This window comes from Saccostrea cucullata, unplaced genomic scaffold, assembly GCF_032062105.1.
Source record: "Saccostrea cucullata isolate Sc308-1 unplaced genomic scaffold, CSIRO_AGI_Scuc_v1 ctg3737, whole genome shotgun sequence".
Lineage (NCBI taxonomy): Eukaryota > Metazoa > Mollusca > Bivalvia > Ostreida > Ostreidae > Saccostrea > Saccostrea cuccullata.
Genome location: NW_026918422.1, coordinates 65,389 through 86,853, shown reverse-complemented (window position 1 = coordinate 86,853; position 21,465 = coordinate 65,389). Strand labels below are relative to the sequence as shown.

At 35.0% G+C, this 21,465-nt stretch overlaps 3 protein-coding genes across 3 annotated transcripts; 2 read left to right on the top strand and 1 right to left on the bottom strand.

The window, feature by feature from the left end:
- Window positions 1-231: 231 nt before the first annotated feature.
- LOC134264891 (uncharacterized) lies at window positions 232-3,507 on the top strand. The gene is made up of 8 exons (XM_062747151.1): window positions 232-252; window positions 734-889; window positions 1,212-1,409; window positions 1,520-1,777; window positions 1,864-2,019; window positions 2,743-2,922; window positions 3,134-3,181; window positions 3,376-3,507. Exons 1-8 carry the CDS (start codon window positions 232-234, stop codon window positions 3,478-3,480), a joined length of 1,122 nt encoding a protein of 373 aa, XP_062603135.1. The 3' UTR covers window positions 3,481-3,507.
- Window positions 3,508-7,454: 3,947 nt separating this feature from the next.
- Window positions 7,455-9,531, top strand: LOC134264879 (uncharacterized). Its single transcript, XM_062747141.1, has 4 exons — window positions 7,455-7,856; window positions 8,168-8,369; window positions 8,515-8,718; window positions 8,812-9,531. Exons 1-4 carry the CDS (start codon window positions 7,573-7,575, stop codon window positions 9,529-9,531), a joined length of 1,410 nt encoding a protein of 469 aa, XP_062603125.1. The 5' UTR covers window positions 7,455-7,572.
- Window positions 9,532-12,342: 2,811 nt separating this feature from the next.
- Window positions 12,343-19,513, bottom strand: LOC134264949 (large ribosomal subunit protein uL22-like). Its single transcript, XM_062747191.1, has 6 exons — window positions 19,393-19,513; window positions 19,262-19,302; window positions 18,946-19,080; window positions 17,840-17,938; window positions 12,832-12,928; window positions 12,343-12,511 (listed from the first exon to the last, which is right to left on the bottom strand). Exons 1-6 carry the CDS (start codon window positions 19,430-19,432, stop codon window positions 12,363-12,365), a joined length of 561 nt encoding a protein of 186 aa, XP_062603175.1. The 5' UTR covers window positions 19,433-19,513; the 3' UTR covers window positions 12,343-12,362.
- Between the last annotated feature and the right edge of the window lie 1,952 nt (window positions 19,514-21,465).

Genomic DNA, 21,465 nt, shown 5'->3' with positions numbered 1-21,465 from the left:
CTGATTTCCCTAACTGTGGGTGACCAAATAAGAGGATTAGCGAATACGTTTTATTTAATTGTTAAGAAAGATTACATATAAGTACACATGTATTAATTTCTTTGATTTAAATACGGACAATAAATTCATACTGAAATTAAAAATGAAACAATGTCCATAAGAGGTACATACAACTAGAAGTTCATATTTGTCTTTTGTGTGGAGGATTCTCCTCAGACCGTGGATCATACAATGCAGAGGCCGGACAATAAGGTTTGTTTGTCAGTATTTATCTATAATATGTTGGAAGTAAAATTGAAAGCATTTACATATATTCGTTGATGATTTCAAAGGAATAATTTCGTATTGATACATCTGAATGTACCAGTTTTATATTTCTGGATGGTATTGATATTTATAATTTGAATAATTGTGTTGTCATTTTAACCATGAACTTAAAGAGCGTATTGTTTTGTAGAGTGACCTTTTGTAGAGTTTTTTGGGTTATACATGTAAATAATTTTCATAGTTGCTTGACATGTAGAGCAAGGCCGAAACACTATTTCGACTGTGTGTTTTCTTCCATTAAGAAATTTGTGAATAAGCTAAATAAATTTTGTAATTAAAAAAAAAATTTAAACAAATCAAGCATATATTAAAGTTTGAGTACATGAAGTTTGTTTTTGTTTGAGACTTATTATAATAATTTGGTAATAATGCACAATAATTATCTTACCTTTTCGAAAAAATTTAGATCTATGTCCAGGAAGCTGTAAATGCAGATACTAGAAATATTTATCTCAAAGTTTCCATTCTGAAAATCCTGGAAATTGACACGCTGAAGGAAACATTTACAGCGGATGTGTTTTACCAGGCAAGGTGGAGAGAGCCTAAACTTGACGGACACAAGGTATAGTAACTACTTCTTCTTACTTACTAGTACTTCTTAGTAGATTATATCTGTGAAACATAAAAGGGAAGATGCTTAATTATTGTTTAACTGCACAAACCGGCAGATTATTCTATAGGTGACTTTTATTTTAATTTCAAAGTCCTTGCATTCCTATGACTAGTATTGCTTCATCCTATTGAAAAGCTTTATATGCGGATTGGTATCGTCATGCAACTGATATAATTCGTCTTGGTCTAAGCAATTGACTGAAAAATATTAAATTCTTTGTTCTTTTCCAACCACTTCTAAAATACCAAAAAACACTAATTTCTTTCTCAAGGGAAGTGGCGAGATTGACTGGTCTGCATACTGGAATCCAAAAATATTTATTCTAAACGCCATTGCTCAAAAAGACCATGCCAAATGGTACGTTTTACAGACAGATGAATCGGGAGATACTCACATCGTGGAGAAAAATCGTCTGGTGGCAACCTTTACTGAAAGTATGGAATTGGTCCTTTTTCCATTCGACATACAGGTAAGGATCTGCAGACAGGTATCCCACAAGATGTTACGAATAAGTTTTATTGCTTTGATGCAAGATTTTCAAACCTTTGCTTTATTTGTGATTTTTTCTTAATCCGACAGGATCTTAACATCTTTATAACCACGGAACTCTCGGAAGAGGAGGTCAAGTTTTTAGAAGACGATCGTGAAATATCTAGCGTTCACGCTGAGACATTTGCAAAAATACAAGAATGGAACATATATGAGTTTGTTCATTTTACTCCAAAGGCATTGACTCAGGAATATGCCAACAACAAGTATAAAAAGCCGGGAATGTACGTTTTCTGCAGTGCCGGAAGGAAGCCCGGATTCTTCGTGTGGAACGTAATTGTGCTCATGGTAGGAGGGGTACAATCCTCTGACTCTGGTGACGTTAGCTGCAGCTTGGAGTGGTAAAGGAGATAATATTTATTTATCTATTTCAGTCTATCATCAGTTCCCTGGCTCTGTCCACGTTTGCTGTGGCTAGGAGTAAGATCGAGAATCGTCTACAGCTATCCATTATGCTTGTCCTCATCACAGTCACCTTTAAATTCGTAACCAACCAAGTTATCCCAAAAATATCCTACACCACTCATCTGGTAAGTGCTGTAACCGGTGTATGCATCTTAAAATTTAAACAATGTATTTTAAAACCTTTATCTATGGTAAAGAAACTTGTGTATGGTCTTTTATCTTGTCTTTAAATTACGGTCTAGATTTTTGGTATTTTAGTGCATTGTTGTAAGTTAATCTCATGACTTATATAATTATAAATTTGAACTTTTACCATGAGTTCTACCAATTGTCGTGGGTTTTCAAGTGAATTGCAGTTGTACGAGATGACGTCGTACCGGGTGTATCAGTGTAAAATGGAATATTACATACTGCAAATGAACCCAGTCTAATTGTTTGTTGATTATCTTAAATCTTGTATCCTTCAAACTATTTCTATTCGAAGTTTTTAAGAATATTGACATATGGGCTTCAAGTCAGAAACCAGTAGGATCTTCATGATACTTCGAAGGAAAATCCCATCGGATATTCTCATATGGACTTTACCTCAAGCCTTTTACCCCTGAAATACTCCCATGGAAGATAATCATTGAAGTACATTTAAGCCAATACATATAATTTCTAGGATCGCTACATTATTTGCAGTACAATTGTCCTGTGACATATATTTATTTAATGTTTCTAGGATCGGTACATCGTCGGCAGTACGATTTTCCTGTTTCTGTCACATATTTATCTATAATTTGTAGGATCGGTACATCATCGGCAGTATGGTTCTCCTTTGACCTATATTTATTTAATGTTTCTAGGATCGATACATTATCGGCAGTACGATATTCCTGTACCTGGTGGCGATGTGGCACGCTATATCGGAGGCCCTGATCTCGGACGACGACACACTCAGTGAGGCTGATCAGTACGCCTTCTATGCCTTCTGTGGCCTGTACGCCTTCATCCAGTTCATGTTCATGATCATTGTCCTTCTCAGTGTAAGTTAACTGACCAATAAGAAAAAATCAAATAAATGATGTATTTATTATATCACTTGCATAATCTTTATTTCTTAAATGAACTGAAAAAAAAGTTTGAAGCAGCAAAATATTAATACTTTTTTTACGATAAGGCTTAAGTTTGTTTCTCTGAATTGTCATGACGATTCATCACAGACAAATTGATTGGATAACTTTTTTTCTCTTTCAGGGTTCAACCAGGCGATATGATGTAAACAATAACCTTAAGCAGTACAATGTATGTTGTAAATTCAATTTAGTATACTTTTAGAGTCATGTGAATTCGAGATAATATTCGGGTTCTTTATTCAATTGAAAAATTTATCACGGTATAATCCAGCAAAGAATTATTTTTTCTCCACTGAAATTTGAATCACCACCAGCACCAACTTCTGTTTTCCATATAATTCGTCATGTATTGTTCTGTTTCAGAGGAAGCGTCTTGACGTCATGAAAAGAGGCGAAATTATAAAGACTTCAAAGACGAAGACATTGTTTAAGAAAGTAACCGAGGAATGTCTGGTGGTATCCCCCTAAAAAGTGACTGGTGGTATCCACTTAATACATTCAATACATTGACCGGTGTCCGTCTAATAAAATGGCTGGTGGTGTTCACTCAATACAATGACTGGTGGTGTTCACGTAATAAAGTGATGGTTGGTGTTCACCTTATACAATAACTGGCGCTGACCATTAAATGACTGGTGGTGTCCACCTAATAGAATAAGTAGTGGTGTCAACGTATACAATAACTAGTGGTGTAAACAATGTGAGCTGCAAATTTGATGTCGGAATTTTTTATTGCAAAATTGCAGATTACTATTTCAATGAAAGAAAAAAAACATTTATAAACTTCTGTTGTTCATAGTTGCTATGAAAGAACTATTTATAAGCTTCGATTGAATCCAAATAACATTATTGTCGTCCTTAACAATAATGATTTCTTATATAAAACTGCATAATGGATTGTATATAAAAGTCTTTCTTCTGCGTTATTTTAGTCTAATTGATCATATAGGTTCAAGTTACATACAAATTTATCTTAATAACACATTTTAACAGAAAAATAAAATTTTCAAAAATGCAGCTCATATTGCTTTAATTATTTGTTTTTACACTTGCGCTTTTATTCGATTTTTCTGAAATTGTTAAAATGGATAAATCTATATAATTATTTAATTACTACTTTGTGAATTCAAAGAAATGTACATGTTTGTGAACATTTTTAATTATTACTTAGCTGTTGACTCAACTGTTGATGTTTGGAAACAGAATTTGAAATGCATGTTCCTTAACATTCTCAGCCTTGATTGTATGTTGGTTGTTTTACCTCCCATTCCAGAATTTTTCATTCATATTAGAGACGTAACCATTATACTGGTGAAGGACTGCAAATTTTGACCTTTATTCAGCACTTAGGACCATGGAGCAGTGAAGGATCGTTATCCTGACAACGCCTGTTGTGAAACGGAGACTCGGTTTTTGTCTCGTCCAAATAATCAACAACTTTTACTTCAAATGTCGAGGGCATGGCGAAGGAATAGTTGCTACCCATTTCTTTTCGACTTAAGTCAGCGGCGGCCGAGATTCGAACGCACGACCTCCCGATCACAAAGCGAGTGCTATACCGACTGAACTAGTCTACTGTGAACGGCTCTTTGCCTTGATGCTATTATGTTTAAATCAATTAATATTTATGATAGATATTGAATATTTGAGTGAATAAAATACTTACCCGGGTCTAACTTTGTGGCCTGGTGATCTGTCTCAGTCAGGTGACCATTAATTTCCTGTTCCTCCTCTCTCCGTCTGGCAATGAGTCCATTTAAACTTAAAGCTTATTCACTTAAACATTCGAACCAAACCTTGATATATGTTGGTTATATATGGACCTTTCTTCCTGTAATCCTGGACAAACAAGTGAAATTCAAAACTTAAAGATGGTATGCATTACCGATAAGCATTGTCAATATATGTACTAAGGTTTAATTATTTGCTATGAGTACCGTTAGAGGTTTTTTTCTACCTACTTCTGGTGTGTGCAATCTTTGTCTAGACTACGTAACTAATAACTGAAAAAGAGGAAGGTTATGATGCTGAGTGAAGCCTTGGATGTATATAATCTTCAAGCATTACACAGTACGTATTATAAATGATTCTTTGGTCATTTCAACAAGGAAAGTTTACTGGGGCAGGAAAGTACATGTATTTAAAAAAATCAAAGAATGTCATAGTTGTCACAGTCACAAACACTGGCATTTCTTATAAAATTGGCATGTACATGTATTTATATAAATAATTACTTTAAAACAACTCAAAACACGCCAGGTGAAAATCGCTGGAAGTTGGATAAGACATTTATAATCGTTAAATATATTAAATTTGTATACATTAACATTGTCTTTGTAAGGCTCATTATATAAATTGTTTTTTTAGAAGAACTTGGATTTAATTCTACAAGCTCTAATCCAATTTATACTCATAGTTCCCTTTCTTAGTAGGAAACTCTTCAAAATCATGTCAGTTTTTAGTAACAGTTAGATCATATTAAGTAAAATATTAGTGGTTAAGAAGGGGCGGAGGGAGCGAAGCGACCGAGCCCCCTTCTTAACCACTAAAATTTTACTTAATATGATCTAACTAACTTAGAACCTAATCGCGCTTTTTCATTGGCTAATTAGTCAGCCCGCAGAGTTACTGCATAGACAGAAAATCTTAACAATTAAGTGATCAACTTAATAGAAAATTTAGCAGCTGCTGATTGGAGGAAAAAGCGGGTTAGGTTCTGAATATCATTTAATATCCCAAAGAACCAAAATGATTTTGAAGTACCATATATATATATATATATATATATATATATATATATATATATATATATATATATATATATATATATATATATATATATATATATATATATATATATATATGGATTCCGACACTTCATAAGAATCCTTACCAACAAAGATACATAACGGGCTCCAGTAGATGTTCAACTAAGCCTCTTTCGTTACTCCTCACTATGATATTAACAGTAGTGAAGGATAAAAGTGTAAATCAGATATGGCTACTTAAAAATTCCAAAGAACTTTTGCACAATTTGAAATCACAAGATTTTACCAAAATCAACAGCTTTATAATTTTTTATATCATTGACAACTGGGAACTCGTAAATTTACTTATCTTGTCATTGGTCATTTGCCAAATTATTTTGTTAACAAAAGACTGATTGTACAGTACTCTGAAGTCGATATCAAAAAGATGCTTGAGTTTCTGATTGCGTATCTATGCATGTGGTTTTTTGGAGACCAGGTCTTCCAACAATCTATTGGAATTCCCATGGATACCAATTGCATCCCGTTATTAGCAGACCCATTTTTGTATTCATATGAAGCAGGATTTGTGCAAAATCATGTGCGTCAAAAGAAGAAAACACATATTGTGGCCTTCAACTCGACATTTAGATATGTCTACGACGTACTTTCAATTAGCAATGGTAATTTCCTTTCCTATGTCAATACGATATATCCCGGGGAGCTTGAGATATAAGATACCACAGGTTCTGACACATCTTTATATTTAGATGTTTTACTTGAAGAAGACGTTAATGGTAATCTAAACAACCAAGCTCTATGATAAACGTGATGACTTTAACTTTTCTATCGTCAACTTCCTTACTTATGCACCTATATATATATACCTCCATCACCTGCATACGGAGTTTATGTATCTCGGTTGATTTGATACGCAAGAGCATGCTCTATGCATGAACAATTTCTCAAACAAGGTAAATTACTGACAAACAAGTTGATGAAACAAGATTATCAGCAGTCTCGTTTAAAGTCATCATTTCGTAAGTTCTATAGTCGACCCAATCTGACCTTATCAGCAAATACAATTTATCTTAATTTCAAATTAATTTTGAGTCAAATGCTGACTGATGTTTTTCAAACTAATTGTTAGTCCATTATTTATTCACTGAATTGACGATGAAATTTTCCGTTATTTTCCGATCAGGACAAGGAGTACACGGCGGGTGTGACTGTTCAGCAGCGAATGCTCACTCCTCAACGGCATCTGATCTCACCTGATGTTTTAAAGGTCCGCGTTTGCTCTGCTCCTATTATGTATTGTTTTATGGACTTTTGATCTTGAATACTGTTCGTTATCTCCATATATGTTTCATTAATGTATTCATGTAAAATGAAATGTAGTATATAGTATGTCTCCCTAGAAAGCAAGTGAAAACTAAATTCATGACACCTAGACACAGATAGGCCCATAATTATGCATATAGAGGCCCATGTGTGCCTCTAACAACCGTAAATATCAACATAATTATTTGAAGGAATAAATGGCAACAATTTGGAATTTACTAAAAGAAATGAAGGATTTAAAAGAAGAGGAAATCAACACTTTTACCTTACGTTGTCACAATTTTGTTGTTGTTATTTTTTCGGAAAATAAAAAGTTACTTTGTATAGTTTTCTTTTTCTTTCGCTCTTTCACATCCTGTATGATTGCAGACGATAAATATAACAGAAATCGGTAATTTACTTACTTGCTTTCCTATGTTTTTGTCGAGGAAAAGACTGAATTGTTAAATTTGGCAGACTTTATCTTGATATGGAAGACGCTGGGATATCTAACATCACACACAATTCCTGTGGTGTTAGCACCACATCCTTTCAGTCGTCTCTACAGAGGCCCCCGTCCTACAGTGAGGCTAGATTAGACCCGCAATCATTGTTACATGTTCAAGGTCAGCGCGGTCAGTTCGATCCCTACATGGAATCTAAGTCACAGTTGGCGACAAAACTGTCCAGAAATTCTGCTCTACCAATAAACGTTGGCAACAGCCCGCGACAGCAGATCTCTGATACAAGCACACAAATCTTCAGCCTTGACAGGTATCTTTAAAAATTGAAAGGAAAATCTTTTTAGTGTTTAAAATATAACAGAGTGGCATGGCACAATTTCTTATTTGTTGTATGATCCATTCATATTTTCCTAACGTCACATGGATGAAGAAGATTTTTTGTAATGAAATTCACCTATATAATAAGGAGGGTATTTTCACTTGTATATAATATATTCTCTTCTTAAAAATATTGCATTTAGTTTGATGTCTAGCTCTGTAGGCCTAGTTACACAGTACTTGATAATTCAAATCAAAAGCTAACAAAACGGTTAGTTAACTTGTAGAAAACTCTCGTTCCAGCTCTGTCAGTGAACCTGTATGCCGGATTTGTCACGGGACCTCTAACACGGAGCAGCTGATGTCCCTGTGTTACTGCGCGGGGTCTATCGGTCTGATGCACGTGTCCTGTCTACAGAGATGGTTAGGGTCCTCAGACAAAACCCAGTGTGAACTCTGTCACTTCAACTTCGTCATGGAGAGGAGGCCCAAACCATTTTATATGGTAAGTCAAGTTAGAAATTCATGTCATGCATTAATAATCTTATGTTTTCAGTATCGACACTAATTAATTTAGATATTAGAGAGTAAGACATTAACTGGTTTGACGAAGAACATCTAATGTGAGCTTATGGTTTCTAACTTTTCAGTATTTATCCAACCCTGGTACTGCGGGAGACAGATGGCGCCTTGTGTTTGATATAGTGTGTCTGTGTCTTTTGTCGCCCACCACGTTAACAGTGGTGTCCCTGTGTATTTACGGCGCATCCTTATACCCTCCCTACAGAGCGGAATTTGTGGGTCTTCTAACACTAGGCATACTCCTACTAGTTCTGTTCTCCGTGTGGTTAGGGGTAAGTAACACAAAAGTGTTTCTGAAAAACCATTTCATGATATTTCGATATAACCACAAAATTTAACCTTTTTTCCTTCTATCGAATTCAAAGATATGTCTACGCATGAACATAACCAAATGGAAAGAATGGAAACAATTTAACCAAAAAGTAAAATTGAAATGTAGCCCACCAAAGGACGACAACAGGTACACCCAAAGATCCCAAGAGGCGGGCTTACAGTCCACAGGAAAAGCTGTAACAAGACTGGGGTCACAGATGGGGATGAAGATAAGCAGTATAGAAATCAAAGTAATAACCCAAAGCGAAGACAACAGACCTGTCGCAGCGTCAGATGACTCTGTACTGAAGAAACCGCCAGGAAAACGAGGCATGGCGTCTGTTTCACGACCCATTCCTCCAATCTCCCACAATTCCCAGTACTGTAGCACGCAGAGTTCATTTGTCCCCGAGACTAGACGGAGTCCCGATAAGTCTGACGAAATCCCTACAGAACAGTGCGCCGGGAACTACGTCTCATCCTCATCCTCCAGGGAGAGTTCTTCAATAGGCCAGCATAGAAGAAGGTTGACCCCTGTATACCTGGGCGGACATCATAGACGGTACTCCAGGACATCTTCTGCAGAGGAATCACGATGTCCCGAATCTCTTTACAGTTCCTCGTCACGAGAAAACGGCAGTCGGATATCTAGCACACCTCGTAATATGCCCGACCCACAGGCCAGGTTATCATTCCCAGTGCATGAAGTTAAATCGCCTGGAGTACATGACTATAATTCGACTGTTGTGTATCCTCAGGAAAGATACATCTAGTTATTAAGAAATATGTGTTAAGCAAACTACTCTATCATATCTCTGCATGTTTTTTTTCATGATTTGTTGTCATTGCAAATGAAGAAATGATAGAATTTTCATTTTTTTAATTTATCATATCTGTATATTATTAGGTGGCAAATTGATTTTGCTTTGTTCATCTGTTTGTCTATAGAGAAATCTAATTTTGATATAACAGATAGTGGCATATTCATATTTCGACATACACATGTATTTTACCGTGCGATACTGTGGCCAGCTTTTCAAAAACTTTAACATTAAATTGGGTCTTTTGAACGGTCGAAATCAGGTCTTTTATCACAATCTAATTAAAATTAGATCTTCCATTAGCTTCCCGATTTTTTATATGTTGCGTGGACATGCCGAAAAAATCGGAGAGCAATTGAATTGTCTTTTATAAATGAAATCTGTATTTTCTTTTGACAAGAATTTTCTTTTGTTTCTCGAATTTCGGACTTCAAGAACTTGGAAGTTTGACTTTTTTCTGGGAAATAAATTAAATCCTTGTCCCATATAAAAACAAATTTAAAATTCAGTAATATTGGCCGACCCTTCAGAATACACCTTGTGAATGTGCATAAGCAAGTACTAGTAATATATTTTGTGATTTGGTCTTCTGCAAAACTTTCTGCTTCCACATACAAGTACTCCAAAGCTGCTATTTAACAAAAATATTTGAAGTATTTTTCATCTATACTGTCTTCCAACAATCAGTTGGAATATTCCCTTGTTTTCTGGCATTCCAATCCCTTCTTAACAGATCTGATTTTTCAGACCTGCCAACCAAAATTGATGCTGTGGGGGGTCATGACCCAACATTCAGAATTGAAATGTTGGGTCACAGCGCGCGGCGACATTTTTTTGAAGTTTGAGTAACAAAATGCTCCCTAATTTTTAGGCATCAATGCAAACAGTCAAACACATGCATGTATATGTTATATTTTATTGCAGACTTAATTTTTACTTAGGACAGGTTACTTAAAATTGCTTGTATAAGAACACTTTCAGATGGATTAGTAAGATTCAGATAATTTTAGTTCAATGGAATTTTTGCAAAGGTTTAAAAATTTAAAAAGTTTCTGGGAAACATTTATTAGATTCTACAATGATTAATTTTCAACATATTACACAATCAGAAAATTGTACATTGAAAGATTAATATTGAAAAATTGCTGCTGCAGGGGGTGGTGGTAAGAAATATGTGCCATCTAATTTCCTATTATTAATTTTATACCACACAAAAAAAAAAATTAAATGAATCAAATACTACAAAATAAATTATGAAGAATACCTAACACCCCAAACAAAACTTAAAATCGTTAGAGTCATGATGTGACTGACAAGTGGGTATTCCCTTGTCATAGCCATTTAACAAAGAAACACAATGTACAATACTTAGTACATTTTGGGAGGGGGGGGGGGAGAAATTCAATATACTTCACTTTAGACTCTTTTGCTTTATCTTAATTAATATCATTTTCTTTTAACCACTACACTTAACAATAATTTCAATATACGAGAGCTAATAAAATCAGCTGTTATCATCAGTTATGCTTTGTAGTTTCGTTTTTTTTACTTTCGTTTTTAAAAAAACGATCCCAATGTTTATCATATCATTGTATTTAATTAATTAATTTCTGTTTTTAATAAAATATTTAATTAACCTCTAAATCTATGTGGTTCATCATGCATATACCCCTTCAAACGGTTGCGTAAAATCCCCTAAATGCTCCAGGCATATTATTTACCTGTACAGCTGTGTCAGTCTGCGATCAAGCGTGAAGTGATTTCCTGTGGCTAATTAACAGTTTTTTTAACACCTCGGCAAACAAAGATACTAATCTGTGTGCATTGAATAAACAAGATGTTCATATCCTGATTTATAAAACACAAATCGGAAATTTTAGGATGAATTTTCAGATCTTTCTTGTGGGGACAAACATGCTTTATTAATATTGGGTCAAAAAATTTGGATGATCGATTTTGCGGGTGAAAACTATGACACGCCGCGGGTCATTAAGAGTGGGGGGTGAGAGGTCAATTTTGCGGGTGTGACCCACCGAATGCGGGTCACTTGGCAGGTCTGGATTTTTGTATCATTAGAAGCAGAACATATACTTCAACATTAAAATAAGAACGTCTCTTGCTATGACCTTCAATTCGACATCTAGAAATAATGTTTTATCAATGAACAATATTTAAATCATTCAATACATCCAATTTAACTCAGAATGAGACATACTTCGGAGGCAAGCACATTTACTTTACATCTTGATCTTTTGCTACAAGCATTGCCATTATAAACTACTGATATAAATGTAATAACAAACTTCCCTTGTACCATTACCTTTTTTATTTACTTCTCCTAGTTTGAACTGGTATATACAAAAGCAAGCTCTATGTCACAAAATTTCCAAGTTGACGCAGACTATTGTTGAACAAGTTGATGTTACAATACAGGTCAACAGTTAGCATATTCCAAGGTCAATACAACTGCAAATATAATCCATTGCCAGGTGCAAGGTAGAGGTCTTTTATACAAATTATTTTTTTATCAAATGACAAGGAGCATAGGAGTGACCTTGCATTCCCATGGCTCCTCATCTTGCTTGCATTTTCAGAGATCAGTGTTGGCTCTCTGTGTTTAAAACATATTTAATGAATGTTATCCCTATATTTTATCGTACACTTCAATATTTATGTACTGCATAAAAAACCTATGTCCAACATTCTTTTTTCTAACTGTTCCAAATTCCCGAGCAATTCACATCATAAAAAAGAAGATAAAACACCAGTGAACAATAATTTATTTAATCCCTCATCATCATTTTCTGTCTTTTAAGTTTCTTTTGAGAAACTTTCTTCTTCACTGGTTCATCATCAGTGGCACCTGGTCGTGGAACAGCTTGCTCCCGCTCGGCCAGGATAAGCTCAATGTGGCAGGGACTGCTCATGTAAGCTGCAATTACAAAGCAGGGAGTAGTTTATAAATATTTACATTCTTTTAAATGAAACAATCTACAACTTCAACACAAAATGTCACTTTGCAAGCCAAAATAATATTTTAAATCTTGCAGCCTTCATGAAAATTAATGGTGTAGGTTGTAATCTTAGAGGTACCACATTCTTAAGTAATTAATTGAAATCCCTCTCAAGCAGTTGAAAAGTCAGATGTACAATCATTTTTATCATGGTAATTTAACAATATTTTGTGTTTAATTGGTACGTCATTGATTGACCTCATAACAGGACAAATGAAATGCTACAAGGTGTACTTACGATTGATTCGACCATGAGCACGGTATGTCCTCCTCCTCATTTTGGGTGCAGCATTCACCATAATGTGTTCAATCACCAAGTGATCGGTATCCAATCCCTGAAACATTTTAACATTAGACATAATGAAATAAATCAAATACTGCAAAGTAAAAATTTATTCATATAATGAATAGAGCTGGGTATCGCGACGGAAAAATAGTATCGCGATATATTGCAATATTATATTTTGTATTGCAATATATCACGATATAAATATTTAATAATTTTTTGCTTTTCTTCAAGGTTAAATGAAAACACAAACTCAATTTACATGTATTCTCGAGTTGATATTCCAATTGCCTGATCGCGTTATGTCGGCGCAAGCGGCAAGATATGTTTTTTTTGTGGCAAAACTTGTTGAATTCAAATAAGTTGTAATACTCAGATTCAGCTTTAACATGAAGGGGTTTCATGTAACAATTGTCGTCGTGTCGTTTCTGAAAGAGACATGTCTCTGGTTTCTGATCACACTTCACGTCGGTTGCCACCATATTTTACCTTGAAAAGGGCAATTAACTCTTTTGTAACAATTTATAGCATATCGAACCCGAACCGGTATTCACAAAAAAATACCGCGATACGTATTGTGAAGAACAAAATCGGGATACACCGGTTAACCGGTAATATCGCACAGCACTAATAATGAACCTTGTAGCATTAACATCAGCAAGCATCAGATAAGTTTATAATCAGGAATCAGAATTACGTCCCATTTCTAGTTATCATCATATGAATGCTGATGAACAGAAATGTAAAGTGATCGAGGTTGTGCATTATGCATCTAATATCATTTTGTAGCATTCAAGACCTAATATTTACATATATATCTTCTTCGGTCTTTTTTTTTTTTTTTTGCAATAAATGTATTTCAATAACGTTTTCTTAAGCCACAATGCTCTCAAAATAATCCAGACTACAACCAAACGAATCTTTGATGAAAATCTGATCAAAACATGAAGACGCTGACTTGCACTTCTTGAGTACATGCAATATATGAATTTTAGTTGGAATCAGTATACCTCAATTTTTTTAAGACAAATTTCCCCACTCAATCCCCAGTAATCAAAAGAAGTATATACTATGGGAGCAGGTTAATATTAAAAATCAAATTTATATACTACATATATTATGAAACACCCTGTATGTTAAATTGTTAATAATCACAAAGCAATTGTAAAAATCACAAATTATTTGACATTCTTAAAGACCCAATTTTTTTACCGTACGGTTACCTGAGAAGGGGGAGTGGTCAAAGTTCCAGTAATGTTATTTACCTGGAGACCCCAAATACCCAAGATGTCAAAAATCTATATACACGTAGCAGTACACAGGAAGTCTGTGTTTGGTAATCAGGGTCAACATGTCGTGTTTTGTGTGTAGTTTTGAGTGAAACTAGGCAAAATAATTATTTTAATATGAACTTTATTTTGTAAATACACTGACCACATTCATATCGTAATGTTTTGAAGGAAAAAAATATAAAGATATATCGTTTTATAAAATGTTTTCGTTAAATCAAAGAAGAAATCATGAGTAAAAATTACAAAGAAATAACATTTTTATTTTTTTAATCTTCAATGAAAGAAATCACCATAATAAAAAGAGTCTGAATATTGAAATTAAAAAAAAAAAAAAAAAAATTAATCCATTTCTCCGTCGTGCATGTGAACAATCGGATTTAAAAAATAATAATTTTCTGGCCAACAATTTCCAAAATATTCAATATTTTCGATTGTTCGTGTGTTAACAAATTTTTATCGTTAGAAAGATTTCTCTTCAGAATCGATCACTATAAATTATCTTCACCTTTTCATTATGAATATAGACAGACGCTAGAGGAAATTCGAGCATTAATTCTGACATAAATTTCTGTACTACATCGTGCAGATTGTAGCCTTTGTACAAAATAAAACATCTTTTTAAACTATATGCCGATAATGCTGAATATTTTTCTTACATCCCATTTCTTAAAAAATAATTTTAATTGTCGGACGTCCAATTACGGCAAACTGAGCCGGTTTCTGTGGACGGTCTTTTTTCTACAGGTTTCGTGGACGATATAACACTTACAAGTAACAAACAGAAGTGAAGATAGAAAAGAAATATTTTATGATGTCCATGTTTAAATAATTTAAGTACTTTCAATTATTTTTTGAAATAAAATTCAAACGTATGGAGTTTTCTAACCCGCGTGTATAGACAAGGCGGGTACATGAAAGAGTTTGGCGTGCGACAAGGCAATTGTTTTCAAAACATGCAAACTCAGATTGTCAGGTAGCACAGGTAGATTATCTGTCAATCAAATCAGAAGCTATTGTTTTTTTAATGATTGACAGGCGGTAAATTATTGATCTTGAATCAGGTAGATTTTGGGGGCGTTAACATAAAATTGGGTGTTTAAGTTAGCTAAAAATTATCTACACATGCATAGGTACATGTACTTTGACCAATACGTACAATGTATCTAGTATTTATTGTATCGTGTATTTAAAAGGTTTATCGACCTTGCTTTCATTGTCCTAAGAACCCCCTCCATTAATATACAAGTGACTAGTACTGATCTACTAGTACCATTAATATGAAGCTTTAAACACCTTTTGTTTCCTCCAAGGGGCAATATTTTGGAAAACAATCTTATAGCAGTGAAACCGACCTTTTCTAAAAAAAAAAAAACTTCCCCTGTCTATTGCCCTAAGGAAACCTTAGTTTACCTACATGTAATTTTTGACTTAAAGTCTATAAATCAATAATATTATTAATATTAAGTTATTAATAATGAATTTTACAAGTTCTATTGTCAGACATGTGGGGCATATAAAATTAAGTGCTAAAAAAAATCCTAAACAAAATAAACCCTTGATATTTATGATGTGAAAAATTGCTTTTATTTCTTTTTTTATTTCTTAATAAACTTTAGGAAGATCAGCAAGCATCAGATAAATGAACAATCAGGAATCAGAATTACGTCCCAGGAATTATCATCATATGAATGCTGATAAATGAAGTAGTAGTCACAGGATATTTGAACTTGAATCCATACGAGAATTATTGTTTTACATTATCTTTTCTGTCCCAATAGTCTTGTCAAATTTTCCCACTCTATTTCATAGAGTAAAGACAAAAAGTACAAGAGGCCCATGGGCCACATCGCTCACCTGAGAAGCTTTGACCATTCTGTTCTTTACCAGATTTCCCCCTTGTAATACATTATGTATCCCCACCCTACCCCACTGATCATAATTAAGACATTTTGAAATCAACTACCCCAGGATCCTTCCATGTGCAAATAAGTTTCAGCTTTTCTGGCCCAGTGGTTCTTGAGAAAAAGATTTTTCAAGATTTTTCCTACATATTTTTGTGTAAAACTTAAATTCCCCGGCCCCACCCTTCCCCTGGGGGTCACGATTTGAACAATTTAAAATCTACATTACCCAAGAATGCTTCCACATAAGTTTCAACTTTTCTGGCCCGGTGGTTCTTGAGAAGAAGTTTTTCAAAGATTTTTCCAATATATTTCTATGTAAAACTTTGATTACCAATTGTGGCCCCACCCTTCCCCCAGGGGTCATGATTTAATTTAGAATCTACACTATACCAGGATGCTTCCACATAAGTTTCAGCTTTTCTGGCCCAGTGGTTCTTGAGAAGAAGATTTTCCAAGATTTTTCTTATATATTTCTATGTAAAACTTTGATTCCCCATTGTGGCCTCGTTCTTTCCCCGGGGGTCATGATTTGAACAATTTAAAATCTACACTACCCAAGAATGCTTCCACATAAGTTTCAACTTTTCTGGCCCAGTGGTTCTTGAGAAGAAGATTTTCCAAGATTTTTCCTATATATTTCTATGTAAAACTTTGATTCCCCATTGTGGCCCCACCCTTCCCCCGGGGGTCACAATGGGGAATCACTACACTATCCCAGGATGCCTCCACATAAGTTTCAGCTTTTCTGGCCCAGTAGTTCTTGAGAAGAAGATTTTCCAAGATTTTTCCTATATATTTCTATGTAAAACTTTGATTCCCCATTGTGGCCCCGCCCTTCCCCCGGGGGTCATGATTTGAACAATTTAATATCTACACTACCCTATGATGCTTCAACATAAGTTTCAGCAGCTTTTCTGGCCCAGTAGTTCTTGAGAAGAAGATTTTCCAAGATTTTTCCTATATATTTCTATGTAAAACTTTGATTCCCCATTGTGGCCCCACCCTTCCCCCGGGGGTCATGATTTGAACAATTTAATATCTACACTACCCTAGGATGCTTTCACATAAGTTTCAGCTTTTCTGGCCCAGTAGTTCTTGAGAAGAAGATTTTCCAAGATTTTTCCTATATATTTCTATGTAAAACTTTGATTCCCCATTGTGGCGCTGCCCTTCCCCCGGGGGTCATGATTTGAACAATTTAATATCTACACTACCCTAGGATGCTTTCACATAAGTTTCAGCTTTTCTGGCACAGTGGTTCTTGAGAAGAAGATTTTTTAATGACCCCACCCTATTTTTGTCTTTTCTTGATTATCTCCCCTTGTGAGGGGATATGTCCCTTCATTTTAACAATTTAAATTCCTCTTCACCCAAGGATGCTTTGTACCAAGTTTGGTCAAAATTGGCCCAGTGATTCTTGAGAAGAAGTCGAAAATGTGAAAAGTTTACAGATGGACAGACGGACGGACGGACGACGGACAAAATGTGATCAGAAAAGCTCACTTGAGCCTTCGACTCAGGTGAGCTAAAAATTGTAAACAGATAGACAACAGCTTTGATCAGAAAATATATTTTGCTTTTGTCTCAGTGAAAAAACATCTCAACCAGATTTTATTTTATTTTTAACATTTTTCATTTATGACTGTAGGCACAATTTTCTTAGAATTGATAGAATGAGGGCACAATTTTATTCGGGAATTACTAAAACTTTCATTTCAAAGCCACCTCATTAATTTGACCTAGTAATGTATAAGAGTTAATTACCTTGTACTCAGCATTACTCTCAGCATTCTTCAAAAGTTGCAATAGAAATTCAGCACTCTTCTTTGGCCAACGACCTTGGGGATGTTTGAAGGCTTTAGCCTGAGATGTAAGGAAAAAGGAAATTAGACAAACAGAGTGCAGAAAATCCAGAGAAAAAAGATCTGCTCTGTAACAAGATGAATATCTTATAACTGATATAGTTGTGCAATGAACACAGTCTTCAAGTCATTTTCATGCTTTACTCAATACTTCTCATGTAAGAAACAATGACTAAGCAATATTTCAAGTATACATTGAAAATTTAAGAAATTGTATTAAAAAAATAAAATTTACCAGCATTTTGGATAATAAACAATTTCATAATTAAGTTTGTAGTTGCTTATATTTATGGCAGACTTGTCGGCAAGGCCGGTAAAAATTTGTCTGGACCGACAACATTTAAGCAAATGTCGGTCCAGATGACCGTTTGAAAAATACTTGAGCGTAATGCAAATTTAATAAAGGTCGGGATCTTTAAGTTAAAGGTCACAGACACAGAAAAAATGGCCGCATACACGGCGTGTTGACGACAGCCAAGTAAATTTGTTTTAACAGTCATAAAACATGTCATTTATGTCTATGTTAAAGACTCTCTATCCCAAGAAAGGAAACTTGTTAGATTGAAGGCTATTGAAAATAATAAGGGGCATTTTGGAGCTGTTATTCATTTGACTTTCTCAGCATCAAAATAAGGTACAAGCATCTGGTCTGACAAAAGTTTGACTGGTCCGACAGAACATTCGACTTTGTCAGACCAAATGTCTGACAGTGATTAAAAAATTTCGACAAGTCTGTTTATGGGAATTAAATTTTCAAGTATAAAACCCTCTTTGTCAGCGACATCCACAATCTTTATTTAGTAATCAATTAGTAGCACCAAAGATATCCAAACAATTGACAAGCTACTGTTAACAGTAATCATTTCATCACTATAATATTGTAAATATTTATTTAGATGTCCTTGACTCCTTGCATCACAAGGTAATGGAAAAATTAAATATACACTACAAGAGACAAAATACCCCACCATTATGACCTGTATGTGATCTGATCTTGACTGCCTTTACCTGAGCACAGCGACCAACTCCACCGCTAAATCTGCGGAAAGGAACCACTTCCTTTTTAGCCATTACATTCTTCAGATATTTTGTTGCTCTCTTCACATGCATACGTTTGATGGCTTGTGCTGTTTCCCTTGTGTTCTAAATCATGTAAAATCAGCTCAACATTAAACAAGATTTACAATGAATGAGTTCCAAGTCTTTCTCCCCAACAAAGAGACTGATGCTTTATCTGTATATTTTGACATGCAATTGCAGCAGTGTTAATGAAGTTTGATAAATACTGAAAATTTTAAAGATAAAACTCCCGTTACAGCCTTACCTTGAAATGGACACGAAGGTAAGATCCCCTAGCCTTGGCCGCTGGAACAAAAGAATTAAACGTCAAATTATTACTCCCATTGCCAAAATTTATTTTAAGAAAGTATTGTCTCACAAAAACTAAATTCTTACATTTGGTTGGGTTATCTGGTTCAGTGGCGTATCGAACCATTTTTCACTCCCTGAAGAACACAAATCAGATGATTAGCAGAGCATTTAAAACGTTAAGCATGCTTTCCAGACATAAATATTATTTCAAGAAATTTCTGATCTTAATTTTAATCTTGAAGAGAATATCCCTATCTACACAAGAACATTTCCTTTCTGGCTTTCATTACCATAGTGTGAAAGGAAATGCAAGTTACTATATAAGGCAAGTTTGCCCGACCTGTTAAAATGTGTATTTTCAAAACAATTTCATTTCAGATCATGTGACAGTGAGCTGAAACGCTTAATTTTGACAACTGTGCCATCTATACTTGACTATATACAAGTCTCGACAATTTCTCTTCGCAAATGATTAACCAACAGAATTTAAAAAAAAAATCATGTCCTCAGACTTGTCATATTAAACAGTACAAAACTTCCTCTTTGAAACATCTTTAGAGCTATTTCAGACTTGTGAAACGAGAAATCGCATGTCTACACAAACAGAAAAAGAGTTTTCAATCAGGTGGGTCTGATCGGACTTTCAGTTTTATTCTAAAACAGGTACAACCAGTACCACTAAATTATATACTGTGTTGAAGATAATAAATTGCAGAAGCGTATACTTTAAGCAAAATTTGTATTTGTATAGTCTATTCGTGAGATAGATGCAGATTTCTTCGTGAATATTAAGAATCATGTTTGTGTACCCTAAAATGGCCGGAAAAGGAAGTAACATAATTTACAGAAGGTGGAGTTCGTTTTTCCGGATTTATATTTTGACATAAAATGTCGATATCTGAATAGCGTGCTTGAATTGTATAGAAGTAAAATAATCAAAGTATAATTTGCATCTTCAAAGTGTTGTTATCTGATAGTACTAAGTAGAAACGTAGTGTCCAGGGTGGTGTGAGAGGATGTGTGTGTGTGTGTGGGGGGGGGGGGATATGCTGTAGGCACTGTAAAATGCACTAGTTGAAAACATCCAAGGTATGCAACAATGCATCATTGGGGAAAAAAATGTTAAGCTAGCCACGTCTGAGTTTTCAGATCTGTTACATTGATTCATTATTGTGTTTGTTCCTATTCTTATCACAATATTTAAGTACTAAAATCTTTTTGGATGTTCCAATTAAGGACCTGTCTATATATATAGGTCCCTGGATGTTCATACAATGATACAATTAAAAAGATATTTTGGTATTGTTTGAAAGTTTTATTTTTAAATTAATGATAATTTAGCACAAGTTTTAACACATTGTCAATTGATATATAAATATCGCAATGTTGTTTTATATGAAGATAAAAGCACTATTTTCTGTCGAATTTCTTCACTCATCATAAGCATGCAATGGTGCAGAGGTCCGATCGGTTTGCACTTTCACTAAATGACAAAAATTTCTTTACAAGTCTTTTTTTCATCTTCCTCGTAATCACACTTTCTTTGGGTTCTTTTCTTGGACACTCTGCGCTTTTAATGTCTTTTGGAAACAATTTCTTCTTGGACTTGGTCTCTAGTGAAGCATTTCCAGGTCGCTGGTCGCGGTCTGTTGACGTAAGGTCGTTCCTGGTACTCGTGCGGAACATTCCCGTTGACCTGCGGCGATGCTCACGTGACACACTGGAATGGACTTTGTGTTCCCGGGACAAACTGATACTCTTTCCACACCCGGAGTCTTCCGATGTTTCGGATGAGCGGATCATGGTTGAAGAGTGGATCATAGTTGATGAGGCCACAGGAGGGGTTCTAAGACGACTGTGTCTGCTACTGGTGCTGATGAATGTGGAGGAGGCCAAAGGAGGGGTTCTTAGACGGCTGTGCTTGCTTCTGGTGTTGAGGAATGTTGAAGATGCCAGCGGTGGACTGAAATTGAAGTTGTCAATGGCAGTGATGTAGGGCAGTGAATCTTCTTCACAGCCATCAACGATCCTCGAAATGGAGGAACCAGCTGGGATCCGGAAGTTTGGAGTTTCAGGATTCGAACACCCTTCGACATGACGTAGCCCCTCTTCCCTCACTTCCATGATGTCTTCTGTCTCACAATGTTGACACATTTT

What these genes read in the sequence shown, in the direction of transcription:
- LOC134264891 (XM_062747151.1), top strand. Translation starts at nt 232, where the DNA reads ATGCAGAGGCCGGACAATAAG. An exon ending in TGCAGAGGCCGGACAATAAG is followed by an intron (nt 253 to 733) that starts GTTTGTTTGTCA and finishes GAAAAAATTTAG; the next exon opens with ATCTATGTCCAGGAAGCTGT. An exon ending in TATCCTACACCACTCATCTG is followed by an intron (nt 2,020 to 2,742) that starts GTAAGTGCTGTA and finishes TAATGTTTCTAG; the next exon opens with GATCGATACATTATCGGCAG.
- LOC134264879 (XM_062747141.1), top strand. Translation starts at nt 7,573, where the DNA reads ATGGAAGACGCTGGGATATCTAACATCACACACAATTCCTGTGGTGTT. An exon ending in CAAATCTTCAGCCTTGACAG is followed by an intron (nt 7,857 to 8,167) that starts GTATCTTTAAAA and finishes CTCTCGTTCCAG; the next exon opens with CTCTGTCAGTGAACCTGTAT. An exon ending in TGTTCTCCGTGTGGTTAGGG is followed by an intron (nt 8,719 to 8,811) that starts GTAAGTAACACA and finishes TCGAATTCAAAG; the next exon opens with ATATGTCTACGCATGAACAT.
- LOC134264949 (XM_062747191.1), bottom strand. Translation starts at nt 19,432, where the DNA reads ATGGTTCGATACGCCACTGAACCAGATAACCCAACCAAAT. An exon ending in ACCAGATAACCCAACCAAAT is followed by an intron (nt 19,303 to 19,392) that starts GTAAGAATTTAG and finishes CTTTTGTTCCAG; the next exon opens with CGGCCAAGGCTAGGGGATCT. An exon ending in TGCTCATGGTCGAATCAATC is followed by an intron (nt 12,512 to 12,831) that starts GTAAGTACACCT and finishes TTGTAATTGCAG; the next exon opens with CTTACATGAGCAGTCCCTGC.